We start from the raw sequence: 27,023 nt of genomic DNA, 5'->3' as shown, positions 1-27,023 counted from the left end.
TTATCTTCATGTAATATAATTTTATGCTTGAGTGTTTTTTATTGATTATGGTATCATATTTCCCTGCTGCAAAAATACATACATTTACTTTTTAAAAAGGTTTAAAGATTTCCTGAGAATATAAGCCTTTATTTAAGAATCAAAACTAAATCTCCTGATTGGCATTATAATTATTCAAACACAATGGATCAAAACAGCAAAAATATATTACACATTTTACGATTATTAAGCAAGAGTAACAATTTATTAAAAATTCCTCTCTGAATGAGATATATTTTTTTCACAACTAGTTCATGGATCTGCTAATGAGTATTATTTATTGCTAAGATGAGACAGAGTTCAGCATCAATACTTCCCTCATTTTTGTTTTTATAAATGCTAGCGCTAAGACATCTTGCCTGCATAAATAAGTAGCTGGACTTTTTGTTTTGGCAGTGCCGCTAATTCTCTAAACTCCTGAATTACATGCCGAAAGTCACTTAATAAACTTTCATCAAAGATGTCTTCCCATGATCCATCATAAGACATAAGGACCATTAGGTCCTTCCTTTTTGTTGGCAGCAATAGGACTTCTAAGCATTTGATATGCAGAGGATTGCGTATCTAATCACCAGACTCCTGAGTTCCTAATAGGACACCAGGATTTTCAACTCTTCCCTTTTCCCCCTCTCCATCTCCCCTTCCCCTCAGAGGTTTTGCTCCCTGAGGCCCTGTGGCTCAGTTAGACTCAGGCCTTTCCTTCGGACTAGCGAGAAGGGCTATTGTATTAAAACATAGGTGGGAGAGCAGAATTAACAGGGAGATGAAGAAATGGAAATCTATTCACTTAAAACTATCTAAGTGGCTCCAAATCGTATGGAGAAGTGTTCACACACCCTGGCTTATGTGTTCCCCGACTTGAAGATTCCTGCTGTTGACACTTAATACCTACCCTAAGGATGGTCACATTTTACAATACATCAAAAGTTGATTTAATGTATTCAAATCACTTTCTAGATTGTGTGAGCAGATCTTGAAAGTAAGCCTAATTATCCTAATATATAATCAATAAGGTCCAATCTCATTTCTAAACTACTAGCTAAATCTCAGTAGAATTAAAATTCCTTGAAAAATGAGATATGAATTGCAAATATGACATGAGCTGGTTTGTATATTTTGAGCGTGTTTAAATATTCTACCTTTTATGTTGATTTAAAACATTTGCTCTTCTAAAGCAAAGTTAAGCAATATAACTGTCTTGCAAGTGGAAACAGCATTTTCTTAATAAAATAGAATAAAATAAAATCTGAGAATAAATGAAAAGTATACCCTGAAGGCCAAATGTCTTCCCAGTAATGTAAAACCTGAAAATATCTGAAGGAGAAATAATACAATCATCGCATCTACCTTGCAACACACAAAAAATGTCACATTCTCAGAATGTGATTGCCTTTTATGAACTAAAAGGTCAACTTTAATTCTCTCATTTTCACATAAGTAGACTCTATGATATAAGGGGTGACAATACGTATAGGCATTTTCAAACTATGGTCACAGACATAAAATTATTTATCTTTGAAAATGATCTTCCCCCAAGCAAAATCCTACATACTGAATAACAAAGTGCTTGGCAATCTAAGAGTAAAATCTATCTCAACTCCTTAATCCTTTGAAGTACATTGTTCCTTACAGACATAGATTTTTGCTGACTTCATCTTTTTAAAAAAGTTTTCATTATGAAAAACTTCAAACATATTTCAGACTAAAGTAGACTGTACAGTGTAATGAACGTCTAGGTACCTGGTGGACAGCATCGATAAATGTCACCTTAGGATCCACCTTGATTCATCTATATCCTGACCTCTTCTCCTTTCTTATATTGTTTTGAAGCAAATCCACAATATTCGATCACTGTATTCTCACAACTACCCTTATACGGAAGGTACAATCTTCTTTTTTGTAAACGAAGACTCTGAGGCTCAAAGAGGTGAAATGACTCATCCAGGGTTCCATGGGCTGAACTCAGAATGAGGCCACTGCTGACTGCACGGCAAATAAGGCATATCTTGGGAGGAGTTATTAAGACAAAGCCCCTCTGCTCAAACTTTTAGCCACTCAGCGCCTTCTTCTCCCTACATTCTGCAGCTGCTACCTCTGATCTCTGGTGTTTATTTATTAAAAACTTATAGAATCTGGAGACTCAGCCAGGAAAGGTGACTTTTTCTCTGCAGTGTCAGAGCTGGGAAGGGCTTTCCATTCTAGCCACTCCTCCTTTCATCACCTCATTTCAATGATAAAGTCCGCGAGTTCCCCAAGAAAGGCCTCCTCATCCTTGCTCAACTGCGAAGAACTCCCTGAAGCATAGCTCTTTCCATTGGAGTTTTACTTGCAGTGTTTTAAACACTGATTGCAAATGGCTGACTCCTTTGGATCTTCTGCAAATTTGCTTTGAAACTTTTCAAAGGTGCGTGGCTCTCCAAATAGCCAGAAGCCTGGCAGGAGAGAGCCCTTCCAGCAGGAAGCTCTACGAGATGTCACGACTATCTGGTGGCACAGACAGTGCCAGCCTGGCTGCTGGGACAGTCACAGGTCAGTGGAAAACTAGTGCCTAGAGTTAATGTAAGATCTTTAATTAGCACCACAGTTTCTACAGTCACGAAGACCGACACAACCAGCTAAACCACAGGGAGCTGGAAAAGGACCTGCCATGTAGTGATTCACAGTTCAGTTAAAAAAAAAAAAAGCAGGCATTGACATTACTTAGTACCAATTTTGTGGGTGGGGGGAAGTAAACATTTAAATTTCGAACTAATTTCTTTGGCTTTGAAATAGGTGTGGCTTATTATTCATGTTCCTGATGGACTGTTCTGATCATGATACCCCCGTGTTCAACAAGATCTTTCATAACTGTCATCATTCCTCAGTCAAGTCTGAATTCCTCAGGTTAGCATTCAAAGCCTTCCAGTCAGTCGCTGCTACACTTGACTCTCCCCTAATTCCCTTCTCTTCTACCTCAGTTAAACTCTTCGCAGTTCTTGGAGAAAGCCTCTCATATTCTACTTTCTCTGCTTTGCACACACTACTTCATGTACCTTGAAGTTCCCTTTCTACTTTTGCCAAGAGCCAAATCCTTATCGTTTAAAGTACAGTTTTTCTTTGAAGACTTTCCCAAAGCTAGACATACCCATTCTACCATCAGGATTCCCCTCATATTTTATCTGAACCTCTTTGGGGGAACCTAAGACTTTTTACTTGGTATTTTAGTCTTTGTGAGCTTGAATTATCATTCCAATGAGTCTGTTTCTGACGACAAAGTGACTAGCTTAAAAGGGATACTTGAATCTCACAGATACGGTAACTCAGTATCATGTTGGTGAAAGCTGCTTACTAAAAATGACTGAGTGAATGAATGAATGAGTGGGCGAATGAATGGCTTTTGGGGCTAGTCTTCTAAAAACGTTTTCTAGTTAGTTGCTTAATAATTCCTTTCCTTCTTATCCTTTATGTTTAAGACTAGACTGATTTTGTGTGTCAGAAGTGCTATTATAATACCTTATTGTCCCAGAAAAATAAAATGTTCAATAGATAAGTGACTTATAAATTGGAATTACACTGAAGAATATGCCTCAGTCTTCTTAACGTTAAGAATAAGAAAGTAAGACAATAAAAAAAGAACGACATAATGCCATTTGCAGCAACATGCATGGAACTCGAGACTATCATTCTAAGTGAAGTAAGTCAGAAAGAGAAAGACAAATACCATATGATATCACTTCTATGTGGAATCTAAAATACAATACAAAGGAACTCATCTACGAGATAGAAAGAGACTCACAGACATAGAGAACAGACTTGGGGTTGCCAAGGGCGAGGAGGGGTGGGGGAGGGATGGAGTGGGGGTTTGAGATTAGCAGCTGCAAACTATCATATATAGAATGAATAAACAACAAAGCCCTACTGTATAGCACAGGGAACAATATTCAATATCCTGTGATAAACCATAATGGAAAAGAATGTGAAAAAGAATATATATATAGAATATATATATTATATATAAACTGAATCACTTGGCTGTAGAGCAGAAATTAACACAACACTGAAATCAACTATACTTCAATAAAAAAAGAATACGAAAGTAAGAGAAATATGAGAATACTTGCTCTAAGATTTTTTTCCTCTTTGTAATTCAGAACATTGTAAGCTTAAAAAAGCTATTGTGGATATTGTGTTTTGCAACAGTAGTGAACTGGTTTACATAGCAGAGAACTCCTTTCCTTAAAATTAGAGGAATGCTTTTTCCAATACAAAATAAGGATTCTTACCTGCTCCCAATTCCTGGAAATTTACAATTAATGTACAGTGTCACTTTGAATGGGTCCTAGGCTAAAAAGCAGTTCTTCAACATATAGGACAGTATATAGCTTTGACCTCCAGTTGAAAAATGCTTGACAAAGGCAATTCTTGAGGCTCTAGGGAGGCTGCCTCAAGAAAGGCAGCATATGCAGTTGGACAGGAGAGAAGGAGAGAGGATGTGGAGTTGCCATAGTAACATTATGGGAAGGAAATGAAACTGCATGGGGTTAGTGATTTTTTTTTTTTTTTCCAATTCCCCTGATTTCTAAAGCGCTAACATAATGAACAAGTATTCCCTTGGGCAGAATTCTGAAGCAACACAAACTGGTGAGTCTAGATCTCATATTTCATTTCAGTGACAGTAATCTTATTAGTGAGGTGGGGAACTGCACTTTATTGGCTGGAAAAAAGGCTTTTTTGCACAAAGAGCAAAATCCTGCACACTCGAAGGTCAAAAAGATTTTCTTTCGAGGCTGGTTTTTCTGAAAAGCATGGAGTGGGACATTAAACCATCAGACTTAGGAATAATGAACCCAGAATATGTCCTTAACAGGTTGAATTTGCCCAAAGCCAATACTGAAATGACACAAATTCATGACTTAGGAAACACTTTCAGAAAGAAACATAGTTTATTTTGATTACTATCCTCTAGATTTCTTTCTATTCTTCCTTTTAAGCAAAAAACATACTCAATAGAAGGAAAAGGAAATCAAGCAGAGAGAACTCTGTGGATATATACTTTTTTCTATGTCATGGATATAAAACAGGATGTGATATTTAACTGAAGATTGAAAACAATGAAAGAGAAGGCAGGTAGTGCTCACAAGATGACAGTTATAATGATAGCCAGAGATCAATTAAAAGGCACCAATTACGTTCAATAGCAAAGCTATTCTCATATCTGCATTTTTCTCTAAAAATTCTGTGTCCCCATTTTGTGCATGTTCGGTAATTGTAGATTTGGCCTGAGAGAAAGTGAAATAACATTTTGAAACCCCTCTGCTGTCACAGGCACTTTATATTTGTGATCTTAGTGAATTTTTATAACAACTCATGAGAAAGGCATCAGAAGTTCCATTTATAGATGAGACAGCTGCTCCACAGGATTAACGTAACTACCCAAGGTCACAGGCAAGTTAACGGTTCGCATTAGAACTGACACTCAGGGTTGCCTCTGTCAGAGGGACTGGATTTCTTCTACTCTACCAAGCAATCTCCTTTTAAGATCAAGAATTCATTTCTGCCATTTATACATAGGAGAGAAAAAAATCTCTTTCTAATGCTCTTCCTTGCTGTCATGCCATACATTCTACATGTTTTGAGTTAAACTAAAATAAGGTAAAATCCTTCTGTTGTTCTTTCTCCTTGGAAAACTAGAGCTTTCTCTCTGAGCCTAGAACACACCTGTATACTATTTGTTGTGTATTTCTCCAGTCTGCTCTTTGTGTTTTTTTTTTTTTTTTTTTTTTGCTGTACGCGGGTCTCTCATTGTTGTGGCCTCTCCCGTTGCGGAGCACAGGCTCCGGACGCGCAGGCTCAGCGGCCATGGCTCATGGGCCCAGCCACTCTGCAGCATGTGGGATCCTCCCGGACCGGGGCACGAACCCATGTCCCCTGCATCGGCAGGTAGACTCTCAACCACTGCGCCACCAGGGAAGACCCCTCTTTGTGTTTTTTGATCCTTCTTTCTTATCTTCTTTTGGGTTAACTGAGTATTATTTAGTATTCTAGTGATTGATTCATCATATATATCATTGACTATCTCTTCCTTTGGCTTTTTAACTAAACTCTTTTTTCTTTTCTTTCCTTTTTTTCTCTAGTGGTGGTTCTAGAGATTAAAATATGTATCCTTGGACTTCCCTGGTGGCACAGTGGTTAAGAATCTGCCTGCCAATACAGGGGACCCGGGTTCGAGCCCTGGTCTGGGAAGATCCCACATGCCGTGGAGCAACTAAGCCCGTGTGCCACAACTACTGAGCCTGTGAGCCACAACTACTGAGCCCGCGTGCCACAACTACTGAAGCCCGTGCACCTACAGCCCGTGCTCCCCAACAAGAGAAGCTACCACCATGAGAAGCCCACACACTGCGGCAAAGAGTAGCCCCCGCTCGCCGCAACTAGAGAAAGCCCACGAGCAGCAAAGAAGACCCAACGCAGCCAAAAATAAATAAATAAATAAATAAATAAATTTATATTAAAAAAAATGCATCCTTAACTTATCACAGTCCAAATAATATTATTAATTATATAGTTACAGTATTTATATATTATGTATTGAACCGATATTATTCTCATGCATGAGAATTCTGCAATAACTCCATTTACATTAGTAGTTTCATCTTTTGTGCTATAAAGATATATTTAACTTTTACATGGATTATAAACCTCATAACAGCTATTACTTAAACAATCAACTTTTTAAAAATTTAAGAAAAGAATTCTTAATCTGTTTATGACTTCTAACTCATCTCTACTTTATTAAGATCCACATTTCCACCTAGTATCATTTCCCTTCAGAATGAAGAACTTCCTTTAGTATTTCTTTTAGTATGGGTTTGATGGTAACAAGTTATCTCAGCTTTCGTTTACCTGAAACTGCCTTTATTTTATTTTTATTATGGAAATATACTTGTACTGGATATAAATTCTAGGTTAACAGATATTTTTTATTCAGCACCTTAAAGATATTTCACTGTCTTCTGACCCCCAGTGTTTCTGATAAGGAGTCAGATAACATCCTCATCATTGCTTTTCCATTTATAATGCATCTTTTCCTCTGGCTGCTTAAAAAATTTCCTATTTTTGACATCCAGCAGTTTCAGTATGATGTGCCTCTGTGTGGTTTTCTTTGGATTTATCCTCCTTGGTTTGCTAAGTTTCCTGGGTTTGCAGTTTATGATTTAATTTGGAGAGAGAGAGAGAGATATATATATATATATATATTTTTTTTTTTCCTACCCCATTCTTTTTTTCCTCTACCTCTTAGACTCTATTGTATGTATTTAGTTGGCTTGCTATTATTCCGCAGATTGCTGATATGGTGTTAATTTGATGTTTAATCTTTTTGCTTTCTCTTCTTCAGTTTGGATGATTTTTATGACTTGTCTTCAAATTCACCAACTCTTTCTTTCTTTATACTCAATCAGCTGTTTATCTCATCCGATGACTTAAAAAAATTCAGATATTGTGTTTTTCTATTGTAGGATTTCTATCTGATTCTTCTTAAATTTTTTTAAAGGTTTCCTTATTTCTCCTGAAATTCTTGTTTTCTTCACCCATTATATCTTCTTCCTTCAGATTATTTAACATGTTTAATGTATAATAATTTTTTTTTTTTTTTTTTTGCGGTACGCGGGCCTCTCCCATTGCAGAGCACAGGCTCCGGACGTGCAGGCTCAGTGGCCATGGCTCACAGGCCCAGCCGCTCTGTGGCATGTGGGATCTTCCCGGACTGGAGCACGAACCCATGTCCCCTGCAGCGGCAGGCGGACTCTCAACCACTGCACCACCAGGGAAGCCCTATAATAATTTTAAAATTATATACTGGGTATTGTGAATTGTATGTTATAGCAACTCTGGAACTTGTGGTGACTTGCATTTTGGCTTTCAACAATAGGTCTATTTCAGTTTTGTCCTTATTCCCAGAGTGATTCCTTTAGTCCTGGGCCAAAGATGTTTAGCAAGCCTCTCTGATGTGGTAATTCTGTCTCCTGTGTAGCAGGTAGCTGCTGAAGTTTCTTTGAAGGTTTCAATCTTTTAGCTGTTACTTTCCTCTGACCACCTTGGAGTTTTTTTTTTTTTTTTTTTTTTTTTTCTGTACGCGGGCCTCTCACTGTTGTGGCCTTTCCCGTTGCGGAGCACAGGCTCCGGACGCGCAGGCTCAGCGGCCATGGCTCACGGGCCCAGCCGTTCCGCGGCATGTGGGATCTTCCCGGACCGGGGCACGAACCCGTGTCCCCTGCATCCGCAGGCGGACTCTCAACCACTGTGCCACCAGGGAAGCCCCACCTTGGAGTTTTACCCTGCACATGCATAGTTCAGGGGTCAACCAAGGATTGTGGAGAGTTACATGTTGATTTCCCCTCCTTTGTGGTTTCCTTCTTTCAGGGATTTCCCCACTAAATGTCCAGCCACTCTTATAGCCCCAAACTTGATCTTCTGTCCTCAAGACAATAAAACTGACTTTCTCCATGAGCTGTCATAGTACACTGTACTGACTAGTGAGGGCTGCCATGTAAATACAGATCTCCTCCTGTGTTATTTAGGTCTTTCAAAAGTTGAATTCACTCCAATTTATTCCTGCTGTCGATGCTTTTCAATGTCTCCAAACATGTTTCTTTTATTTTTATTATTTTTTTATAAATTTATTTATTTATTTGTTTTTGTCTGCGTTGGGTCTTCGTTGCTGAGTGCGGGCTTTCTCTAGTTGTGGCGAGCGGGGGCTACTCTTTGTTCTGATGCGTGGGCTTCTCATTGCGGTGGCTTCTCTTGTTGCGGAGCACAGGCTCTAGGTGCGCGGGCTTCAGTAGTTGTGGCGCACAGGCTTAGTTGCTCTGCGGCATGTGGGATCTTCCCGGACCAGGGCTCGAACCTGTGTCCCCTGCATTGGCAGGTGGATTCTTAACCACTGCGCCACCAGGGAAGCCCTCCAAACATGTTTCTTAAAAATATTTTTCCAGGGACTTCCCTGGTGGCGCAGTGGTTAAGAATCTGCCTGTCAATCTACAGATTCAATACAATACCTGTCAAACTACCAATGGCATTTTTCACAGAACTAGAACAAAAAATTTCACAATTTGTATGGAAACACAAAAGACCCCGAGTAGCCAAAGCAATCTTGAGAAACAAAAACAGAGCTGGAGGAATCAGGCTCCCGGACTTCAGACAATACTACAAAGCTACAGTAATCAAGACAGTATGGTACTGGCACAAAAACAGAAATATAGATCAATGCAACAGGATAGAAAGCCCACGGATAAACCCACACACATATGGTCACCTTATTTTTGATAACGGAGGCAAGCATATACAATGGAGAAAAGACAGCCTCTTCCATAAGTGGTGCTGGGAAAACTGGACAGCTACATGTAAAAGAATGAAATTAGAACACTCCCTAACACCAGACACAAAAATAAACTCAAAATGGATTAAAGACCTAAATGTAAGGCCAGACACTATAAAACTTAGAGGAATACATAGGCAGAACACTCTATGACATAAATCACAGCAAGATCCTTTTTGACCCACCTCCTAGAGAAATGGAAATAGAAACAAAAAATAAACAAATGGGACCTAATGAAACTTCAAAGCTTTTGCACAGCAAAGGAAACCATAGACAAGACAAAAACACAACCCTCAGAATGGGAGAAAATATTTGCAAACGAAGCAACCGACAAAGGATTAATCTCCAAAGTTTATAAGCAGCTCATGCAGCTCAATATCAAAAAAAACAAATAACCCAATTCAAAAATGGACAGAAGACCTAAATAGACATTTCTCCAAAGAAGATATACAGATTGCTGACAAACACATGAAAGGATGCTCAACATCACTAATCATCAGAGAAATGCAAATCAAAACTACAATGAGGTATCACCTCACACCAGTCAGAACGGCCAGCATCAAAAAATCTACAAACAATAAATGCTGGAGAGGGTGTGGAGAAAAGGAAACCCTCTTGCACTGTTGGTGGGAATGTAAATTGATACAGCCACTATGCAGAACAGGATGGAGGTTCCTTAAAAAACTAAAAATAGAACTACCACATGACCTAGCAATCCCACTACTGGGCATATACCCTGAGAAAACCATAATTCAAAAAGAGTCATGTACCACAATGTTCACTGCAGCTCTATTTACAATAGCCAGGACATAGAAGCAACCTAAGTGTCCATCGACAGATGAATGGATAAAGAAGATGTGGCACATATATACAATGGAATATTACTCATCCATAAAAAGAAATGAAATAGAGTTATCTGTAGTGAGGTGGATGGATCTAGAGTCTGTCACAGAGTGAAGTAAGTCACAAAGAGAAAAACAAATACCGTATGCTAACACATATATATGGAATCTAAAAAAAAAAAAAAAAAAAAGGTTAAGAAGAACCTAGGGGCAGGACAGGAATAAAGACGCAGATGTAGAGAATGGACTTGAGGACACAGGGAGGGGGAAGTGTAAGCTGGGACAAAGTGAGAGAGTGGCATGGACATACATACACTACCAAATGTAAAATAGATAGCTAGTGGGAATCATCTGCATAACACAGGGAGACCAGCTCGGTGCTTTGTGACCACCTAGAGGGGTGGGATAGGGAGGATGGAAGGGAGACGCAAGAGGGAGGACATATGGGGGTATATGTATATGTATAGCTGATTCACTTTGTTATAAAGCAGAAACTAACACATCATTGTAAAGCAATTATACTTCAATAAAGATGTTATTAAAAAAAAAAACGAACCTGCCTGCCAATGCAGGGGATGCGGGTTCGATCCCTGGTCCAGGAAGATCCCACATGCCTCGGAGCAACTAAGCCCATGTGCTACAACTACTGAGCCTTGCTCTAGAGCCCATGAGCCACAACTACTGAGCCCACACGCCGCAACTACTGAAGCCCACACACCTAGAGCCCATGCTCTGCAACAAGAGAAGCCACTGCAATGAGAAGCCCGTGCACCGCAATGAAGAGTAGCCCCTGCTCGCCACAACTGGAAAGCCCATGCACAGCAACAAAGACCCAATGCAGCCAAAAATTAAAAAAAATAAATAAATCAATAAATATTTTTCCAGAGTTTATGATTTTTATCAGCATGAGGCTCAGTTGAATACAAACTACTCTATCATTATTTAAAGTCAGAACTTTGCATTTGAGGAAAAACATGAATATGTGGCTTCTACACAGTATACTATCAGAGTTTGTTTTTGTTTTGATCATAGACTACTTTAGGAATATTCCTTCTATATAGATGAGAGAATTCTTGAATTTTCAGTAAACAGAAACTGAATAACTGATTATAAAATATAATTTTAAATATGTAAAGTTGCTTTTTATAAAGTTCTTAGAAGATGTTACATGGGGAAAAAAACAATTCAAATTAAGATTCCCAATTTTAAAAAACCCCAATCATGACATTTATTGTATCTCTCCATTAAGGAAGGAAGGTAACTGGAAGACGTTTATAGTGGATAACTGTAGAGTGCTTGTGTGCCTAATAGATATAGAGTTATTTAAAAGAAATAGGATGTGAACGTTACCAACGTACATCCAGGGAAAACAGGAGAAATAGTAGATTACTTTCTGAGCACCAGCACTTGGAACCATATAGCAGTTAACTAAAATAATAACTGTCCTGGGCTTCCCTGGTGGCGCAGTGGTTAAGAATCCGCCTGCCAATGCAGAGGACATGGGTTGGAGCCCTGGTCCAGGAAGATCCCACATGCTGCAGAGCAACTAAACCCGTGCGCCATAACTGCTGAGCCTGTGTTCTAGAGCCTGTGAGCCACAACTACTGAGCCCGTGTGCCTCAACTACTGAAGCCCGCATGCCTAGAGCCCGTGCTCCGCAACAGGGGAAGCCACCGCAATGAGAAGCCCTCGCACCACAACGAAGAGTGGCTCCCGCTCGCCGCAACTAGAGAAAGCCCGCGCGCAGCAACGAAGACCCAACGCAGCCAAAAATAAATAAATAAATAAATAAAATAAATTTATAAAAAAATATAAAATAAAATAATAACTGTCCTGAGGCTGCTTTGAAGATTCTTCAAGAGAGCCAGGCTTCAGTGGCACACGGAAGTTACCCAATTCTTTCAGGTCTCTAATTTGGTAAGGCAAATGAGGGTTCCAACATGGTGTAAAATCATTAGGAAAGACAGAAAGGGAAGAAAAAAGATGCCTCTGTCATGTTCTCAGAACTCTTTGCAACTCTCAAAAACATTCTTTCCTTCAAAGAGATTTTCATGTTTGGAAGCTAAGAGAATTTCATGATTACTTGTTCGTTCTTTATTTTTTTATTAAGACTTTATTTTTCTTAGAGCAATTTAAGTTTTACAGCACAATTTGGGGAGGGTGCCCTTGTCCTTCTGTGAATCCAAATAAATACTTTCAATTAACTTTTAATATTTATGATATAAAAATTAAAAATGAATATATTTTTGAATGACATAAAGAAATATTTTCAAATTAGTCTTGACTAATGTAGAAACCCAGAGTCTTCTGCATTATTTCAAATGTTCTTGTCAACATGTCTATGTTAGAACTCAAGGAGCAAGTATTGTATTAGAATTTTCTCTTTGACAGAGATTATTTTATGACTATGAAATATTTAATATTTTCTTTAAGGATTTATTTTTAACCAAGGCAATCACACTCTGCAAATACAATAAAAGCAAAACTCAATACCAATATTTATTTTTCCTTCATATTTAACCTGAGAAATATAACCAGTTGCACTTCTGGGAAAAGATAAGCTAAAACTACAGGACATCTAAGTGACTCCTGACACCTTCCCAGAATAGTAAAAATTTAACAACTGACAGATTTGGGATACTCTGAAAACACTTTATCTACCTATGCACACATACCTTTATTCTTATAAAACCATTGGATGCCATTAACTTCAGGGAGCAAAATTACATTATCGCAGGACCAATATAAAGTCAAATAAAGTAAGATCTTTTGGCAAATGTAACATTAAGAAGTGTGTCTTATTTATATACTCAGCAAATATGTATTAAACATCTAGTATGTGCCAGGAGGTGTGCTAAGTGCTAGAGATATTAAGATGGACGTGTGCTGCTACGTGTCAGGGTGTAGCTTTGGATGTAATATTGTAGTAATGGGATTATATGGGGATGTGGGCAGCGGCACCTTGCTAGAAAGGCTGGAAGTTGGAAGAGGAATGGTTAGAGCAGCACTCTGGGAATCAGAGTAGTATTATTAGGAACTCTACCTGGAACTCCTGAATGTTCTCTGAAGGACTAAATAAAAGCACAGCTGCCTTTATTATTGGATGGAGAAGAGTCAGTGAAAGGAGATGGAGAACTCAGAAGTTGTCACAAAGTCTTAACCTGGTTCTAATTTAGGATCCATACTGAGCCTCTGATTTGGCTGTGAATTGATGCAAATAATCAATAAAGGAGAATAAAAACGACAAGAGACCACTCATTGCAAAGTATCTTCCTTCAAAAAGGATACAAATACACATGCTAGCTTTGCAGAGAGAGAGTTAAATTGGAAGAAATAGCGGCTACCGTAAGTAGTCATTCTTATCAAAGCATTTCTATAAAGAAACAAACTAGGATGCTGCATATAGACCAGATTGAAGCATTTGCCTTGACGTGTGTATATATCTTGGCACATTTGCCACCACTATTGCCTCATAAATTATGTTGTTATGGTGAAAATATGAAAGCTCTGCTCTCACAGCAACATTCGAGTGTACAATACAGTATCATTAAGGGTACAATACAGTAGTGTTAACTACAGTCACCATGATGTACCTTAGATCCTTGAACCTATTCATCTTATAACTGATATTCTGTATCGTCTGACCAACATTTCCCTATTTCCCCCATCTCTCAGCCCCTGGCAACCATTCCATTCTCTGTTCTATGAGTTTCATGGTTTCAGATTCCACATCTAAGTGATATCACATAGTAGTTGTCCTTCTCTGTCTGACTTATTTCACTCAGCATAACGCTCTCAAGGCCCATCCATGTGGTTGCAAACGGCAGGCTGGATTTCCTTTTATTTTTATGGTTGAGTAACATTCCATATATATTGACCACTGATGTCATGGATGGATACTTAGGTTGTTTCCATGTCTAGGCAATTGTGAATAATGTTGCAATGAACATGGGAGTGCAGGTATCTCTTCAAGATAGTGATTTCATTTCCTTTGGATATATACCCCGAAGTGGGATTGCTGACCTTTATTGAAATGTTCCAAAATACCTTTTGGAAATGCAAATGCTATATTGAAGCTTTATCAGTTAATCAATAAAGCTCGAGTGGGTTTTTTCCCCCCATAAAACCAGTGGGTGTTTTAATAATTTAAAAAACCCCTCCAATTCCTATATTTCAGGGGCACCACCTTCTTTGTCTAGTCTCCTCCCCTGCTGACTCCCAATAACTTCCCAGATTTGAGGGTGGTGTCATCAATCTAATTTACTGATTAAGTCATCAGTGATTCTCTCTCTTCTTCTGGGACTCTCCTGATGGGTAGATTGTTTTCACTTAATAGTGTCCTGTAAGTCCTGTAGGTTTTCTTCATTCCTTTTTTAAAAAAATATTTATTTATTTATTTCGGCTGCGCCAGGTCTTAGTTGTGGCATGCGGGATCTTCATTGCAGCATGTGGGATCTTTAGTTGTGGCATGCAGACTCTTTAGTTGTAGCATGCAAACTCTTAGTTGTGGTATGCAGGGCCTAGTTCTCCAAACAGGGTTCGAACCCAGGCCCCCTGCATTGGGAGTGCGGAGTCTTACCCACTGGCCCACCAGGGAAGTCCCTTCTTCATTCCTTTTTATTCCTTTTTCTTTTGTTCTTCTGATTGGATAGGTTCAGATGTTCTTTCTTCTACTTGGTCCAGTCTGATGTTGAAGCTCTCTACTGGATTCTTCATTTCAGTCACTATAATCTCTAGCTCCAAAATTTCTGTTTGGTTGTTTTTTTATGTTTTCTATCTCTGTATCGAACTTCTAATTTTGTTCTTGTATTTTTCCCGATTTTGTTAAACTGTTTACCTGTGTTTTCTTGCAGCTCTCTGAGCATCTTAAGAACAGTTATTTTGAATCCTTTGTTAGGCAATCCTTTTATCTCCATTTCTCTCGGTTGCTGAGAGCTTACTGCGTTCCTTTGGCGGTGTCATGTTCCCCTGATCCTTTATGATCCTTGCAGCCTTGCACAGATGCTGTGCATTTAAAGAAGCAGTCGCCTCTTCCAGACTTCATGGGTTGACTTTGGTATGGAAAGACCTTCACCTGCAGGTGGGAGCATGCTCTGACCTGGGGTCTACTGGTGCAGGGTGCCAAATGCAGGATTGGGCGGTGGGGGTGATGTCTCATCCGCTCAGGCCACTGGGGTCCACAGCATTGACCATAGTGACTGCAAGGGCTGTTGGAGACCTCAGTGGCACCACAGGTCCAGTGGCTTGGGATTTGGGCAGGCACTGGTGGTGGCTGGAATTGGTGGTGTGTACAGACTCGGTTGCAGGGGCCAACTGCGGGTGCCTATGTAGTGCCAAGTGCTCGTTTAAGACACACACATAGAGATGGGGGCGAGTACCAGCTGCAAGGGTCTGAGCTAACCGCAGGCCCACTGGCAGCCGTGGGGGCCCTGGGCTGTCAGCATTCATTACTCTGGCTGCAAGATCACACCATGGGTGCACTGCAGTGGAGGCTGGTATCGGGAGTCAGGCTGGAGGCATGCAGGTACACAGCTGGAGGGGCCCACTGTAGGTGAGCCTGGTGGTGCAGGCCAGTAACAGGAGATAGGGCCAGGTCTGGCCCAGAAGAGCCATGGGGGCCCTGGCTATTGGTGTGCACTCCTGTGGCTTCAGGGTCTCCCCAGGGGAGTGCATGGCAGCGGAGGCACGAGGGTCTGGTCGGGAGCATGCAGGTGCACAGCTGGGGGGTTAGCTGCACACGTGCTGAGTGGTGGAGGCCAGTGACCAGAGCCAGAGCCAAGTTCAGGTCCACGAGCAGCTGCGAGGGCCTTGGTAGTTGGCCTGCCCTTCCGTGGCTGCAGGGTCTTGCCACGGGTGTGCTCACAGCCGTAGAAGCCTGTGATGAGGGTCAGGCCGGCAGTGTGCAAGGGCACAGCTGGAGGGGCCTGCCCCAAGCACATGCACAGAAGTGAGGGTCACCCACGGGGGTCCAGGCTGGCGTCTTGTACTTGTGCGGCTGCAGAGGCCTGGGCTGGCTGCTGGTGGGGATGCTGGGCCCCAGCGGGGCAGTGGGAGGTAAAGAGCAGGGAGGGGCCCAGGTGGCTGGTGTCTGCGAATGTGAGTGTCTGTGGGGCAAAAACCAGTGACATCTGCGGGGGCTCTGTGGCCGTTGTGCTGGCCATCAGTTACTTTGGTGGCAAAAGGTGCTGGGGTCTGCAGAGCACGTCACAGGGAACCACAGTCATTTCTGCTACAGGGCTGATGCTGGGAGCCCTTGCTCTTTTTCCTTGTTTCTCCCCATCTCTATTCATCTCAGCTTTGCCAGTCTCTGGGTGGGGTGAAACCCAAGTGGGTCCTTTGCTCAGTGCCCCAAAAGGCTGGGGAAGCTGGCGGTTCACCCCACGGTCCCTTTCTTGGTGAGGGGAACTCCTTCTAACTGGGGAGGCTCACTCTTGGCCCTGAGCAGTGCTGGCCTGGGGAATGGGATGACGCAGGCAAAATGAAGCCCTTCTTCCTTCCCTTTTTGTGCAGTATTCTCAGGTTTTTTGCTCCACTGTGTTGCTGGAGTTTCTTAAGTGGACTCCTGGGCTCTCTTTGATCGTGGACCACTGTCTAATTGTTGATCTTCCTGGGTGATGGGGGCTGGGGTCTCCTACTTCGCCATCTTGGTCACATCACCCCAACATACACCACCATCCTGACTTTCACTCTAACTAATTATTCTTAAAGTGACAGCATCCAGTGCCCCAGCAGCTGGGAGAGCTTGGGAAATCATTGGGAACAACCCACTAACTGTACTGAGATGGAAACTAAGACTCAGGGGGATCAACTTTCCTCAGTTCATGATCTCACTTGCTAGTCACACTTAAGACTAGAGATCAGGCACTAGGGTAAAAAAAAAATTCACTCTCATCCTGCTTTTCCAGCTGGTCAGATCCCACTCAAATTACTCTGACCACAATTCAAATTTATTTCGCTGATTGAAAGGGCGCTAAGAAGCATCTGCTTTTAAACTGAATCCTTTATTAGGTCGGTAAGGCGTGCAAGGGGACAGAGCAAGCCAACGAGGTCCCTTCGAGCGTGCTGGCCCCTCAGGTGAAACCCAGATTCGTTTTCCTGTCCCTAAACCCAAGGGGATCGGTGTGCAGCAGGTCAGATTGTTGATGCAACAAGGTAGCTACGAAAGTAGGAAGTACCTGGCAGGAGGTAGATGGGTAGATAACACTATTTATTTTCTAAAGAGCTACTGGATTGAGTCATTAGAACTTGCATTTATAAAATAATTTGCTTTCCATTTTGAGGCTTGTTCCCAGGGCTTTCTGACACTTTATGGCTCTCTCCCTTTCACCCACACACCCAGTCACCACTCAGCAAGAGAGCAGGGAAGCTCTGATGGGGAGAACACAAAATAGCTGACATATGTGGGGTATGTACTATGCTTTCTTCCATAGGGTCTGCCAGGAATTCAGTCTGTGCCCCGTGCAGGACAACAATAGAAGAATGACAGGCTTTTCTGTTCTCGGTTTTCTAAGGCTCCTTCACATCCACGTGGCACTCATAACACAGAAGAAAAGTAACGCCACGTTGAAACCGAATGGATGGTGAAAAGAAGTCTACATCTTGTTTAACATAAGACAACCTTGCAGAACAGGGAGGCAAAAAGGGCATAGAAACTAAGTGTATACTGAGTTCGCCTATGTCCAGTATTCCGTAGGTCTGATGCTTTGACCCAGAAGTGCTTGTATGTTTTCACCCTGGTCCTCCCCTGTGACACCACGTGCCCCTTTAAGATGGGACCTGAATCTCCTATATGCTGTCCTCCGCCCGCTGTACCAAATACAGCAAGTAAGTGTTTGATAAACGATGCAAGATGACTGACAGGCAATTTTGCTGTGCTGGTGATTGATGATTGTATCAAAAGAGGGAGAAATAAGGTCACTTCTAATCCACACACTCAGTTAAACCCCAGCTGGATATCCAGGTACAGCCCCCCAAGCTCCTCTGTTTGCCTTGGCTCGAGTACCCCTCTTTGCTCGTCACAAAAATTCTCCCTGTTCACAAGGGACCCGTTAGCTCTATTGGTAACCAAGTGGCATAAGCAACGATTCTCTAACTTTTATTGTTACAACTACTTTAAGCAGCCTGTACTCAGTGGAAGACCCCTGCCATTTAAAACAACAGTTCTAGCATACTGGTGATGGTTTCTTAGCAAATAATACCAAGACAATGCACTGAGACCTCTCTTCAATTTACTTCCCCGGTCAGACAGTCTTGCAGGGGGTCAACCTTCAACTTCCTTCATTCCTCCTCTCCAGGAAGCTTGTTTCTTTTACGCTACATACATGTTTTTCAGGTTTAATAGTTACCAAGAAAAAGAAGTCCGGGTCTCCTGCTAAATACTCATGGCTGGGCTGTCTTTGGGTCACAGCACACAGCAGACAAATTACCCATCGGCTTCACGAGGGTAGGGGAAGCGTCTTGCTGTCTTGCTCTGTTAATCAGCTATGTCTGGCCCACAGTGGGCACTCAATAATCATTTACTGATTGAGGGAATACATGCAGGGAATAAGAAAGTAGTGAATCCAGGAGCTACGGGAATCAAGTTCAGGTGACTGGGCCGGTTTTAGAAACATGGAGATCAGGATTCTTGGAAAGAGGAACCAGAGGATTGTGGGAGATACAATTACAGGACAGGGAAAACTCTCCGAAACCCTTAGAGAGGAGGATGTTTAGGAGACCACATTTTGCTCTTACATGAAATGCTGAAAAAGAAAATCCCTGGCTAGAAGCTTAATGTTAATTGGAGCTCTGAGTTATACAGGCACACCTCATTTTATTGTTCTTCGCTTTATTGCTCTTTGCAGATATTGCTTTTTTTTTTTTTTTACAAATTGAAGACCGGTGGCAACCCTGCATCAGGCAAGACTATTGGCACCATTTTTCCAACAGCCTTTGCTCACTTTGTGTCTCTGTGTCACATTTTGGTAATTCTCGCAACATTTCAAACTTTTTCATTATTGTTTTATTTGTTATGGTGATCTCTGGTCAGTGATTTTTACGTTACTATTGCAAAAAGATTATGACTTGCTAAAGGCTCAGATAATGGTTAGCATTTTTAAGCAGTAAAGTATTTTTTAAATTTAAAGTATGTACATTTAAAAGAGGTAATGCTATTGCACACTTAATGGACTATAGTATAAACATAACTTTTATATATACTGGGAAACAAAAAAATTCCTGTGACTCACATTTTCAATATTCGCTTTATTGCAGGGGTCTAGAACTGAACCTGCAATATATCTGAGGTGTGCCTCTACTAGTAATGGCTGAGATTATTTCTGGTCTACTTTACGCCAACACAGTTTACAAACAATAGCTTGATCACTGCAACAACCTTCAAGGTGGCCATTGATTGTATTTTCAGATAGAGAAATTACATGCAGAAGGTTACATCGCCGACCTAAGTCAACCAGCTAAGCTCACCATCCGGGATTCCCACTTGATTCTAAGTTTCACTTCTTTCCCCTCCCCACACAGTGCATCACACAGAACAAGCAACATGTCAAACACCAGGCTAGACTGATCTGTGTTTAAAAAAATTTTTTTTTTAAATTGTGGTTAAAAAAAACACACTGTAAAATTTACTTTCTTAACCACTTTTAAGTGTACAGTTTAGTGGTGTTAACTGTATTCACACTGTTGTGTAACATCTCTAGAACTTTCATCTTGCAATATTACACTCTATCCCATTAAACAACAACTCCTCATTTCCCTGTCCCCCAAGCCTCAGGCAACCACCATTCTACTTCTATTCTACTTCTATGATTGTCTACTCTTGATACCTCCTGTAAGTGGGATCATACAGTATTTGTTCTTTCGTGTCTGGCTTCTGTCACTTAGCTTAATGTCCTCAAGACTCATTCATGTTGCGGAATGTGACAGGATTTTCTTATAAGGCTGAATGATATTCCACTGTATGTACACGGCACATTTTCTTTATCCATTTATCTGTCGATGGATAAGTGGGTTGCTTCCACCTCTTGGCTATTGGGAATAATGCTTCAATGAACCTGGTTGTGCAAATATGGCTTCAAGATACTGCTTTCAATTCTTTGGGGGTATATACCCCAAAGTAGAATTGCTGGATCATACGGTAGCTCTATTTTTACTTTTTTGAGGAACCTCCTTACTGTTTTCCATAGTGGCTGCACAATTTTACATTCCCACCAGCAATGTGCAAAGGGGTACAGATTTATTTTTAAATAGAATAACCGTCAGTCTTAATATCAAACTGGCCCAACAGCCCTGCCTGCAATATCAAGTAGTGATTAACTGCTTAAAAATTTAACTCAACTAAAACTCTGGACATAGGTCTCAGTTTCTATAATTAAAGCCAGGTACTATTTAAACGTGTATTAAAGATTTATAAATATAGATCATTATCCCATTGTACGAAGAATCAACTTAGCAGTCATTTTTTAAAGAGACTACAACAAAGGACATAAAGATAAAGCCAGGGCTGAACTAGCAACACAAGTACTAGGAGAAGTATTCCTGCTTCCTGAAAATAAGCATAAGCAGGCACATAAGTTGCAGTCTTACCCTTGTTTTGGCATCAATTTTAGCTCCTCGATCAAGCAATAGTTTTACCATATTGGCGTTTCCTCGTTTTGATGCAACATGTAAAGGAGTGATGTCATTCTGTGGAAGAACAGAGAAAAAAGTACAGTGTTACCTGAGTTTAACCAAAACATTGCTTCCTAAACCTTCCCCAACACATCCTCACACTTTTCTTACCTTTTTAAAAAAATATCCATCGTGAATAGAATACTTCCCAACATCTCTATCTGACGGTAATTTTACTCAGAAGGAGACCTCAAAAGGGATGAATTTTAAGGGACACACTCTGTGGCGTAGGGTCCAAGTTTATTTCCTTTGATTGACATTATTGATGGATGACATGGTGATAGTTTTTGTTCTAACATCCTGCACATTTAAGTCAACATGTTTTCCTATCACTGTGTGTGATGCACACTGGCTACTGAATGGTTGACTCAGTGGCTGATTAGTCAGCTGAGACTTACTGAAAGGAGTGTCATGTTACTCAGAGCCTGCTCTGGGTCATCTGAGTACAAGTTGTCAAGGAGAGACAAGAGGAACTCAAACTGGGAAATCTGTCAGTGCCCTACACGGTCACAGGGCTTCCCATGCGCGATGGGCTAAAAAGCGTTCACAGGCATTTGTTAGCAATTGCACAGAAAAATGACTATGTTGCTTTTTTTTTTTTTTTAAACTACTGTTGAGGGCTTCCCTGGTGGCGCGGTGGTTGAGAGTCTGCCTGCCAATGCAGGGGACACAGGTTTGTGCCCCGGTCCGGGAAGATCCCACATGCCGCGGAGCGGCTGGGCCCGTGAGCCATGGCCGCTGGGCCTGTGCATCCAGAGCCTGTGCTCCGCAACGGGAGAGGCCACAACAGTGAGAGGCCCGCGTACCAAAAAAAAAAAAAAAAATTACTGTTGAGGAATAGACATATGGTCAGGACAATCTGACATTCCAATCAAGATCCCCTGGATACCACAGTCCTTTCCTCCACTCATCTGACAGGTGCTGTGATTATGTCCAGACTGTCAAGGAAATACGTGCACATAGTGAAAACAGTCTCTATTTTGGCTCCTTCTTCTTGTGTAGCAACAACATGGGTTTAAGGTTTGCAGTTCACAAAAGTCAATTACACGATAAACGAATGAGGCTCATAAGGGGTTACATTCTTGTCCTGTGATGGCAGATACAATATAATAGCTACCAGGTATTGATTCACGTCCTGTGAGTTACGCTGCACTGCCTTAAACTCTTTACTATCTCACTTAGTTTTCAGAATCCTCACAATGTCACATACAATCTGAATCACAATGACCATCTTACAGGTTAGAAACAGCAGGCAAAACCAAGATTCAAATTAAAATATGACTCTTAAACTTATGCTTTTGAAAAAAACGCTTTCAAATGAAAATTTTCAAACAGACACAAAGTTTGAGAGAAAGCCATAATGAGCTTCATGTACTCATCACTCTGGTTCAATAACTGTCAAACCTTGCCAATATCATTTCTTCTATACTCCCGACTATTTTTTCTGCCTGAAGGAGTTTAAGAGGAGAAGGAAAATCCTAGGCATCCTATTATTTCACCCCCAATTACTGCAACTTAATTATCTCTAACAGATAAGGATATTTGTAAACAAATAATAACAATATCATTAATTTTATCTAAGTAAAAATAATTCTTTCAAAAAGCCAAGATCTGTCAGTGTTTTTACATTCTCCCATTCTCCCCAATTTTCTCAGTACAGTGGTTCAGATTAGAATATCCACAACTTGCATTAGGTTGAAATGTCCCTTAAATCTCTTTTAAAATCTCCACAGATGCCCTATTCCACCTTCTTTTTTCCATGCCCATATATTTATTGATTAAACTGGGGAATTTACTGTGTAGTTGCATCCTCATCGAGAGCTGTTTAACACATTCTTTTGTGTTTTCTATAAGCTTTTCTAGTTAAATGCTTTTAGTCATTATACATTCTCCCATGTGAACAACGCTTTACCTCATTATTCTTAGGTGCTAAAGTATAAATCAGTTCCACAATAATTAGTTCGTTAAGTCAAAGAAGGAGAAAGAGATCTGAGTAAAAGAGATATGCCTTAGTCATGCTGGTGGGGAGTGGACAGGGCTAGTATCATTGCTCTAGACCAAGTGGTAGGCATACTTTTTCTGCAAAGGGCCAGATATCAAGTATTTCTGGCTTTGCAGGCCATACCATCTTCATTGCAATTTGTCAGTGCTGCCTTTGTAACGATAAAGCAGCCCCGCGTGACATGCACAGAAACGGGAGTGTCTGTGTTCCAATAAAACTTTATTTACAAAAACAGCTGGTGGGCTGGATTTGGCCTGTGGGCAGTAGTTGGTTGATCTCTGCTCTAGACCTATCAGCTCGTGGCTGATGGTTTCAACGGTGTGTAACAGGTGACAAAAGGGGAATTAAAACTATAGAGGCTGTGCATTGTATATGCTTTGGCCCTCTTTGGGGTGGATGATTTTGCGTATGAATGAAAGCTGGCAGAAAGAAACTTTCTGATGGTCTTGCTTGTCTCCGTCGTCTGAGTGCAAGTATGTAAATGAGCCAAGCAGCACTACGGATGAATTCTAGGCCTGAGACAGCAGATGCAGCATCAGATTAGGTCTATAGGAAACACAGTCCAACAGGAGAGCTTACCGAGCTCAGAGTGGGATACGACACAAAGACCTCATCACTCCCCAGCGTGAGTCAGGGCTGACATGCTATTTCCCTTTAAAGATGTGCTCTTGCCTGGTGGAGAAGGACTTAATTAACCTTTATCACAAGTAGGCTAATTTTAGTGAGAGGAAAGAGCTCTATTTCTAATTTTGCTCTCTTCCATATTCATGGACTCTATCTTACGGTGATGTGTAGATGTCAAAAGAGTACCTTGAAATTCAAACTCCCACATTTTTCTACACTGCTCTGACCCCTCCTAGAGTACTACTTTCTATTTCTACAGCACTTAATAAGTGTTGTAAATTACTTATGTAATTTCATTTTATCTTCACAACAATCTACTGAAGGAAGATATATATCATTAATCCCATTTGATCAATCAACTAAGGGATAGAACTGATCAGTAATCTGTATATTAAGAGACAACTAATGAGAGGCAGAATCAGCATCAGAATTCAGTTTTCTAGATCCTCGGGGTAGGGTGTGTGTGTGTGGTATTTCCAGTCAGGGATCATAAAGGCTTCGCCTAAAGACTAGGCTTCTCATCTCCGTCAAATGGAGCTTCTGAGTGAAACACATACTTTTGTATTCCCGAATCAGGTAGCGACTGCTTCTGTCAATTAGGAAGAAGTCAAAATCAAAGTGGGACCTTTGGACCGGTCAACAGGACATTTCTATTTAGATTCCTCAGTTAACCAGTAAAAATCTTTTATGCTCTACTAGGTACCAGGTCCACTGCTGCATTTCCATTATACAAGCGGGTCACAAAATTACGGAATCCCACCGAATCAAGAGTCCAATGATGTTAAAGACAAAAAGGCTTGTTTAGGAGAACCTCATTAGCCGCTCAGGACGCGCAAATGTGTGTCTGCTTTCTGGGATGCAGTTTGGCAGTATATATGAGGAACCTCCAAATCTACAACTGAGACAGGAGATAGATGGGCCCCAGGCTGGGCAGCTGGAGTTTGTCCCCTGTGGACAGATACTCCAAGATGAACATAATACAGGCGGGAGGAGAACCTGAGCCATGCCCAGATAAAAGAGACCACATATTCCTCATTCTTGAGGTCAAGGAGACCTTCCCAACTACACGTGTGCAGAAAGCCTCCTGGGGGGCCAAAAAGGGAGGGGGCACATCAGAGTAGGTGATGTCAACCTTCCCACAGGCCTCTGGGCTAATATCCATCTTGGCTAAGAGATGCATGCGCACATAGGGTAGGACCCTGAGTTAAACCCAATACAGACTCAGAGCCAGGAAAAGCAAGATGCTTGGCCAGAGGAAACCCGGCAGAAATGCCCCCATAAAAGTGATACAAACTACCACAAAGGCACGACTCTCTCTCTGAGTCTGCCCGTGTGTGTCTATTCACATGGACTCTTTTTCCTCCTAATATGCAATTGACTTGTTTCACTACTTTCCGTCTCTCTGTGGAAACTCCTTTCTACCAAGCTGATGGGCCAGGGCCTTGTCATTGGCTATTGGCCCTCGTGACCTAGCGGCTAGGATCCAGCACTCTCACTGCCGCGGCCTGACTTCAATCTCTCGCCAGATTGAAGTCCGGCTTCAAGCCGCTGCAGGCTGAGGCCACCCGAGATCACAACCACGTATACCAGGCAGAGGTTGGCTGCCGTGGTAGAAAGGGCGAGAGTGCTGAGACAGACCCAGAGCTGAGGCCTAGGCATACTCCCTAAGACTGAAGCGGATCCAGAATGAAAGACCCCTCAGCCCCAGCCTAACGTAACAAGCAACTGTAGCCGGCTCCTGAGGGCGGCAGGAGCTTGGTGAGAGAGAGACTCTGTGCTACAGGGATGCAGGGAGAGCGGAGCGGGGGAAGCGCACCAACCAGGGAAAATCTCTGACGGCTGGCCCTCACCCTCAGCATAAGGCGGTGCAGCCCCGTCTAGAGGAACGTGAAACCTGTGCTGCAAACAAAATGGAAACTCAGCTCAGCTCTGGACTCAACCGGCTTGGGCTTCCACATGTACAGCCTGACAGGAGAAGGAAGACACATGCCGCTTCCAAGCAGGGATACTATTTTCCTCAGTGTCTGCAGTCTATCTAGTGGAACAGGGGAACGACATGCAACAAAAGTTAGGGAGTTTAGGTCAAATGGAAACACTTGATAAGAAAACCACACTGTCAGAAATGAAGCATTCCCAACCTAAATGTCCGTCAACAGAGGAATGGATAAAGAAGATGTGGTACATATATACAATGGAGTATTACTCAGCCATAAGAAAATGAAATAATGCATTTGCAGCAACATGGATGGACCTAGAAATTATCATACTAAGTGAAATCAGACAAAGACAAATATCATATGATACCACTTATACGTGGAATTAAAAAAATTGATATAAATGAACTTACTTACAAAACAGAAACAGACTCACAGACATAGAAAACAAACTTATGATTACCAAAGGGGAAAGGTTGGGGGGAGGGATAAATTAGGAGTTTGGGTTTAACATATATACACTACTATATATAAAATAGATAATCAACAAGGACCTAATGCATAGCACAGGGAAGTCTACTCAATATTCTGTAATAACCTATATAAGAAAAGAATCTGAAAAAGAGGGAATATATATATATATATATGTATAACTGAATCACTTTGCTGTACACTTGAAACTATCACAATATTGTAAATCAACTATACTCCAATATAAAATAAAAATTAAATAAAAATATAAAGTAAAAGTGAAAAAAAAAGAAGTGAAGCATTCCTTTGATGGGCTCATCAGTAGACTTCACAGAGCTGAGGAGAGAATCAGTGAACTGAAAGATACACCAGTATGAATGATCCAAACTGAAACACAAAGAAAAAAGAATGGAAAGAAAGAACAGAGCACCCAAGAGCTGTGGGATGATATAAAATAGCTGATTGGAGATGCATAAAGAAAAGAGAGAAAATAGGGCAGAAGAAATATTTGAAGAGATCATGGTAGGGAATTATCTCAAAATAGTGAAACATACCAAACCACACCTCTATGGACTTATATTCTCATCTGTATAATGGACATAATACCTCGAGTGCCTCCATCACAGGACTGCCAAGGGGAGAGATGAGATTAATTCAAAAAGAGAAAGGAAACTCACAGGTATTCCGTAACTCTTATCTCATTTAACCCACTCAACAACCCTAATAAGGGGTACTATCTATTTTCTTTCTTTATGTTACAGATGAGGACAGTAAAACTCAAACAAATCAAAATAACTTGTTGGGCTTCCCTGGGGGCGCAGTGGTTGAGAGTCCGCCTGCCAATGCAGGGGACACGGGTTCGTGCCCCGGTCCGGGAGGATCCCACATGCCACAGAGCGGCTGGGCCCGTGAGCCATGGCCGCTGGGCCTGTGTGTCCGGAGCCTGTGCTCCGCAACGGGAGAGGCCACACAGTGAGAGGCCCGCGTACCGCCAAAAAAAAAAAAAAAAAAAAAAAAGTTTAATTATTTAAAATGAGTTAATCTAATGATATAGATTTCCTGTAATCTTTCTAATGAATGCTGTAACTTTA

The 27,023-nt window shown here is 41.3% G+C and overlaps 1 protein-coding gene across 2 annotated transcripts in view; it reads right to left on the bottom strand.

Annotated features, from left to right (window-relative positions):
* Positions 1-27,023, bottom strand: part of ANK3 (ankyrin 3) — a 331,394-nt gene that overhangs the window by 164,104 nt on the left and 140,267 nt on the right. For both annotated transcript variants that reach the window (XM_019935870.3, XM_019935867.3), the window contains exon 8: positions 20,818-20,916. In XM_019935870.3, the coding sequence (XP_019791429.2) occupies positions 20,818-20,916 (99 nt within the window). The remainder of the gene's footprint in view (positions 1-20,817; positions 20,917-27,023) is intronic.

The sequence above is a fragment of the Tursiops truncatus genome, chromosome 16 (genome assembly GCF_011762595.2).
Source record: "Tursiops truncatus isolate mTurTru1 chromosome 16, mTurTru1.mat.Y, whole genome shotgun sequence".
Classification (NCBI taxonomy): Eukaryota; Metazoa; Chordata; class Mammalia; order Artiodactyla; family Delphinidae; genus Tursiops; species Tursiops truncatus.
The sequence above is the reverse complement of the archived record's forward strand: the minus strand, read 5'-3'. Positions and strand labels throughout refer to the sequence as shown.